The 7273-nt window shown below is 40.7% G+C and overlaps 1 protein-coding gene across 1 annotated transcript; it reads right to left on the reverse strand.

Moving 5' to 3' along the window:
• Positions 1-1057: 1057 nt before the first annotated feature.
• On the reverse strand, positions 1058-5020 carry abrab (actin binding Rho activating protein b). Its single transcript, XM_039819390.1, has 2 exons — positions 4076-5020; positions 1058-3141 (listed from the first exon to the last, which is right to left on the reverse strand). The coding sequence occupies exons 1-2, from the start codon at positions 4864-4866 to the stop codon at positions 2658-2660; spliced, it is 1275 nt and encodes a 424-aa protein (XP_039675324.1). The 5' UTR covers positions 4867-5020; the 3' UTR covers positions 1058-2657.
• Positions 5021-7273: the final 2253 nt, after the last annotated feature.

Below are 7273 nucleotides of genomic sequence, written 5' to 3' on the forward strand. Positions count from 1 at the left end.
CCATCATATTTACAGCTGCACAATTATAGCTAAATTAAAAAGGATTTGTTCACCCAGTAGAGTGTGCGCCCCATGTAGGCTGAGTCCTTGGCAGCGGCCCGTGTCCGAACCCGACCCGTGGCCACTCTCTCTCTCTCTCCCCATTCCTGACATCAAGCTATCCTGTAAATTAAAGGCCATAAAAGCCCAAAACATAATATTAGAAAGGATTGCTTATGTCATTGTTGATCAAATTGTGTGACTCTAGTTACAATAAACCAGTGTAGACAACTAACATGTGAAACTGACAAATAAAAAGCTGTTTCATGAGTTTTGCTACACTAAGCATACTTTGTCTCCTGGATGCAGTTAACTATTGAGTCTTTATGGGAAATTAGTAGTGCTAACTTTCCTCTTTAAGAAATTCCAAATATGTAGTCTCTGTCTATTCAGTTTGGTCTGGGTGTTCGGTCAATTGGAAGGTCATACTGCGTCCCCACAGGTGTCCCATTCATCAGATTCAACTGCAGAAAATGAGATCCGATCTGTCCATTAAAGAAAGCAAATGCATCATTAATTCTTGTGTGACCGATTCATGTGCTCAGTATTCTTACAGAGAAATGACAAAGCTCAGTCTAATCGCTACTGGACATGAGTTTTGCCTTTTTGCTTTTATCTTGACATGACATGTGTGACTGGCAATACCAGTTCGTGTGATTTTTTCGATGGGCTGTGCATACCTCTTCTGCATTTACTTCTCTTGTGCATGTGTTTGTAAGGACTCCTGGAAACCAGTTCCTCAGATGGAAATTCATCAAATATATTTTTAACCAGCTGTTTAATCACAGATGATTGGTGATTCCCCTTTAATCTATGATCCATTGTGATCCATTGATGGATGATCCAACGTTATTCATTGTGTGTTACAGCAGAACACTGTAAATGTGTTAATATGTGAATGAAGTATTTTATGGATCATGGAATCTGAGAACACTTTACAAAATGATGTGTATGCAGACAAATATTCAGATACATTTCTATTTCATATGCTCATTTTTATATTGTTTCATTTGTTTTATTTAAAATGTATATACTTATACTTACAGGTCACTCACAACGCCATGTCAGACAGTTCATATCAGATCAAATCAGAATATCATGATCGATGTGGGTTAGATAGGAAGCACCACACTTTTTTTAATCACATCCTGAAACAGGAGTGCCTGCACAAGCATGAGAAAAACATTTACACCCCTGCACATGTAGAGATACATGTGACTATATTGATGCTTTTTAAGCATTCTTATGACCAAATACCAAAGGGCAATGTGAAAACAATGATATCACAGTGAGCAGAGTGAATCAGACAATTGTCACCTGAATCTGCAGCTCCCCTTAGCTTTACAGAGCTTTATAGTATGTTTCAGCTCATTGTCACTCTCAACTCTCTCATAGCGTCAGGGAGCTGTTTTCAGAGGAAAAGCTCTAAAAACCCACTGCAACACTACCTGCTCAGCACCGAATAGCAGACAACACAGTTAGAGACTAGCTTATGGTGGAGCATTTAGCAGCTAAACATACACCTATTTTGTTCAAGATTTGGTAGAAACCAAAAACAGAGCTAAAAGAGACAATCAGATGGACACAAGCACAACACCCAAAGAATTATAATGTTGCACCATATCTGCTGAATGTGCAAATAAGGAACTGTTTACAAACACGTTCACCATGTCAACTTAAAAGGTGATATGTCAATGTTGTGCTCACAACTCGTTTCTGCTGCCCCCAAGTGGCAACAAAATCTGTTATTGCAGTTTACTAACTTATGTTGATATAGTTTATACTATATACTGTAGATTTATGAGAGCTTTACTGCACTTTAATGGGAGCGCAAGCAAATGCCTACATGAAAAATCTGAAATTGTTTCAAAAATGAAAACAAATAGCATCTTCAGTTTGCCTTATTTGTCAAACACTAAAATGATCTGCTAACATTGTTTCTGTATGATTCAACAAACTCCCCTTAAGACTAAAAAGCTGGATGTGAAAAGAAACGTTTTTCTTTTTCCCAGACAGTCATAGTCCCCCTTTACATTAATCATTACAGATTAGTCTAACAGGCCATGTAATTTAAAAGTGCTGTGGTCTGCACTGTTTCTCTGCATTGTGCCCGGTGCAGTATAATGACTGCTGAGCTGCAGGTATTCAGGCAATGAAACCCAATCTGTGTTTGAATTACTGTGCTGCACTGTACTGCAAAGCTGCTGGTTATTTGGTACATTAACACATAGGCAAATTAAGTATCTCATTAACATACTATAAACCATAAAGAAATTGCAAAGCAGACATGCATGAGAACCAACACTGAATGGAAACTTAAGCAGCCAATATCTAGAACTTTAAAGATAGCAGATTTCTCAAAACATGTGCAGGACAGCTACAACTCAAATATCCACCACACATAAAGAGTACAATAATAGCAGCAAAATAGTCTTTGGATAATCCCACTCCACACCATCTCCATATTCCTTTGATATTGTTCTACAAGTGTCCACTAAGTAGACCTAGGTCAAATTGTATTTTAAATCCTGCTCTTAGCCCTGCTTGACAATGACTGAGGTTAATTCACAAGTAGTTGTAAGAGGATTTCTATTACAACTTTGACCTAGGTGTTAACATCACACCAGCAGAGTAATGATCACTTCATCATCCTGGCCTTGCCACAGCATCTCCCCTTCAAACGCCACCTTCCCGTGTTTCCTGGCTCTCATCAGAATGCCCACCACCTTATCAGAGATCCGAACATATCTGTCAAACAGCTGTCCAAACGTGACGCGGATCTCTCCGTCTGGATCCGGATCAGCCATAGTCCTGATCACGTAACACATGTCGGCTATCTCACGGTGGATGTGTTGCTCGGCACGTTTGGCTCTCTCTGCTGTTTTGGTTCCCTCCTTGGGGCGACCGTAACCCTCTTCGCCCTTTTGGAGGCGTAGGGACATGGAGTAATCATAGTCAAAATATTCACTGAAGGGGTTCAGTTTCTGGTTAACGTTGTGCTCTGAGGCCCAGTTCTGCCAGCGGCTCTTGAGGTTTCCCACAGTGCTGTATTTCTTGGAGAGGGCGTTGATCTTGTTGGCATCTGAAGCTTCCTTTTTGTACCTGGAAGGGAAGTCAGATTGCATTACAAATAAATAAAAATATACAACACATCTGTTTTGAACCAAATGAGAAGTTGGAACCTTTTATTTTTGGTTTTGAGGGTCAATGCAGACCTAATTGATGGGTTTCAGAATGAGGTAAAAAAAACTCACATGGATCTTGCATCAAAGTTGTCTTTGTGCTTTAAACTGCATGAATTACAAAAGTAATACCAGTATTCATTATCACAAGAAGGAAACCTCCCTGTTCGCTCATGCGACCATGTCGCCTGCCTTTCCAAATATGCTAAGGTTGGAAACCAAATACTGTAAGATAACCTTTGATATCTTTATTTGACTGTGTTTTTTCAGGTTGTCATGGAAGAGGAACTCGATCTTTGTGTGAAAATGCTACTTCCTGGAAGAATTCCCATTTTCTTATGTGACTTCATGGTGCACTAAGGGAGTGTAATTACGTTCAACGAAGTCATCTCAAATATTTCAACAGTCCTGGCTTTCTGCCCATCCTGTCAAATCAATCTGCCCTTCTCTCCACAACTAGTCTTACATTGCCAGCTCTCCACAGGTCTGTGGAGTAAAGTCTGTCTACACCACACATACATTCTAGGATAGGAGAAAAAAAACGCTCTGGGTTGTCTGCATTTCTTTAAACCAATCACAATCGTCTTGGGCGATGCTAAATTCCGGACCAGCGACGGTGGCTCTGCAAAATAATCTCGGGAAGGAACTTGTTTTGGTGCAACATTTAGACCCTGCAAAAGAAAACTCCACATAAAATAATAAATGGAGTCAACTGTTTACACAGTACAGTAAAGTGAGCTATTTAAATAAGCTGGATACATGGTTAAACTTTAACTTTACATTTCATCTATTTTTTTTAAAACTTTAAAAGGCCGGCATCCGGCGACAAAATGAAGCAAACTGATCATACTCACGTTGGGACCGGGGGTCTTTTAATCCTCAATGCTGACTCAGACTCTCCTTCAGAGTCGTTTTGCTCGGATTCTTTCAAAAAGCTTGTCCTGTGTGTTTCAGCATCCTCTATGTCCAGCCTCTCCTTCTCTGCCTCATGGCGTCCACTGTCGTCTTCCTCACAACCACAGGTGCGTCCCTCTCCTTGTCCTCCTGCCTCTTTTTCAAGCTTCTGTTCTTTGTCCACCTGCTTCCAGCTTTTGGTCAGAGATGATACCATGTTGGAGCATTTTCTGCGGCGTGTAGGCGAGCTTTTCTTTTTCAGAAGCCGGTCAATCTCCTCATCCGATGGCAGAGACTTCTTCTTGATCCTCTCAGTCACAAGGCCGATGCCAGCACTTTTCTCCTGAACCCCGCCGGTCACCGGCTTTACCCCTTGCTTTACCTTGACGCGAGATGGTGGCTCAGCTGGGGTCTTGACCTCCTCAGTCTTGGTGGCATCTTTGGTCTCCTTGTGAGGCGCTACTGTCTTTTGAGCCTCTCCAGATCTGATTATGTGATTTTGAGAAGCGTCTGTTGGTTGGATCTGAATGGGAGGATGCTTCTTAGGTTCCCATGTGTTTTTGGGTTCTCCCACTGGTCCTCCCAGCGAAGATGGAGCCCAGCCGCTGGGTTCACTGGCCTGCTTCCTCTCGTTCTCAGTCACCCACTGCTGCCAGCTGCCCGTCAGGCTGCACACCTTGCTAATAGTGCGCAGCTTCCTGATGTTCTTGTTGGTGGATGGTTTCCTTTGGTTGGCCTGTATGTCAGACATAATTATGAGTATTAATGTGTCAATTTAGGCACATTTAATCCTGCTAAGTGATCTTCCTTAACAGCTGCCTGGTTGGCCTGAACAGATCCATATCCTCTCTGCTTAAATCTTTGTTTTCTGTGACGTTTTCTCCCTCTACTGCTTCCTACCCTCACGCTCGCAGCTACAGCTCTAAAATGGGGAGAGCAAACTCTGACATGAAGGTGGAAGGTATTCGAGTCATCCCATGCTACTCTCCTGATCATCTTTCCCTGACACAGGTCACCCCTGCGGACTCATGTTTCATCACACATTGCAGAGCTTTTAACTAGAGGTAAACAGGGCAGTAGACCACAACGTGCTCAGCTTAATTAGCAAGTGCACAGATACAAAGACCATAAAAGACACACCACTTAATATGTATTATCCGGGATAATCCCTTATTCACTTTTAAGATACAGCTGATACAACTTCAAGCATAATGCAAATATATCTGTTAGAAAGTCATATAACATCTTACTGTTGACAGTTATTCACCTCAGTGGTTTTTCTGGACACCCCCACAAATTTAGTTGACGTATACTGGGAGATAATGAACTGATCTTGTGTCCACATACTCTCTGTGTACTGTAGCGCTGTCATTCCCAGTGATGGGGGAGGTACTCAGATCCTCATCTTAAATTGAGACTATGTAACTCCTGAAAAAAGAAATAACACATTCCTCCTCTTACACGCGACAGGTTGAACTCAAAAGCAATAAACACACCCTTGAATTCATCACTGTTATGGACTTTGCTGTTACAGCTTTACTTGGTCTGGTATGACCACCAGCTTATGGTGGCGAATGTTGCATGTGTTGCAGATGTAGATGCATTTTTTGTGTGATTAGCATTTTACATTTTTTTATTATTTTATATCCTTTTTGGGTACTTTAATCTAAAACAATGCATCACATTACATATGCTTGTTGTCATGTGTTTCAAATAAAAATCATAATTTGGCAAGTACATATGGCTGTCAGATAAATGTAGTAGAGAAAAAGTATAAAGTGGCCTCAAATGGAAATACTCAGGTAGAGTACAAGTACCTCAGCTGTACTTAAGTACAATACTTGAGGAAATTATCTTTAAACATTCCACCAGTGGTCCTTCCTGTTGACAGGTTTGAAAGTAAAGTTTCAATTATTTGAGTAAATTATATGATGACCATTTGCCCACAACTTTTACCAAGAGCCGCAACAATGCAGAAAAAACAACAAAATAAGAAAATCCCAGATATTATTTTTCGGACATCCCGAGCACCAGTAGGATAAGGCTTTACAGTAAAATATTCCCTGATTATTATTTTCAGAAACTTTAACTACTGAAATAATTCACAATGTATGCTTAAATGAGAAAACAAGAACACTGTTGTAGCTATTTCAGAGTTCATATAACACTATCAGAATCTACTAGATATGGCCAGGAATTAAACAGAGAGTATCACAGATACAAAGAGACACTTTTAATCTGAGGGGAGAAAAGAAAGAAGGAGCTTCTGACCAGGAAAGAATGTGACACCTTAAGGAGACGTGGATCTCCTGCTTATGCATGAAGGGGTTGAAACTTGCAATGCAGCTGGGAGTGAGATCACAATTCAAACAGCATGCATCCTGACATTAGCACCATCAACATCAATACTTTATGCTTTGCTACACTGAGCCTTGATAGAGGTGTTGAATGCTGTTTTATATGTATAATTAAAAGTTATTGATTTTATGTGTGTGCAGAGGAGGCTAATTTATAAATAGAACTCGGCACACAGACATGAAGTTGCAGCTGTTGGCAGTCTGTCATGGAGAAAGGAAGTGACTCTTGGAGCATCAGCACAAGAAGTCAGAGCGATTTCTCATTCTGCTCAGAGAGGAGGGTTAGTGCTCCACCACAAGGACAAACAGGCTCATTACGCTCTCAGGTTGGGGACTAAAATACACATGGATTAAACTTCTTTTTGCACGTGATGTGGTCTAATGTCTTTAAGTCAAATCAAAGCATTTTATTCAAAAGACACTCTTATATAATACACATACACCAAACAACTATAGAAATCACAAGAACTCATAAGCTTCCTTTTGTTATTTTTAGTTACAATGAAAACAGTGTATACAGTATACACTCACCTAGGATAAAGGATTATTAGGAACACCCTACTAATGCCGTGTTTGACCCCCTTTTGCCTTCAGAACTGCCTTAATTCTTCATGGCATTAATTCAACACGGGGCTGGAAGCATTCTTTAGAAATGTTGGCCCATATTGAAAGGATAACATCTTGCAGTTGATGGAGATTTGTGGGATGCACATCCAGGGCACAAAGCTCCCGTTCCACCACATCCCAAATATGTTCTATTGGGTTGAGATCTGGTGACTGTGGGGGCCATTTTAGTACAGT

The sequence above is a fragment of the Perca fluviatilis genome, chromosome 13 (assembly GCF_010015445.1).
Source record: "Perca fluviatilis chromosome 13, GENO_Pfluv_1.0, whole genome shotgun sequence".
Classification (NCBI taxonomy): Eukaryota; Metazoa; Chordata; class Actinopteri; order Perciformes; family Percidae; genus Perca; species Perca fluviatilis.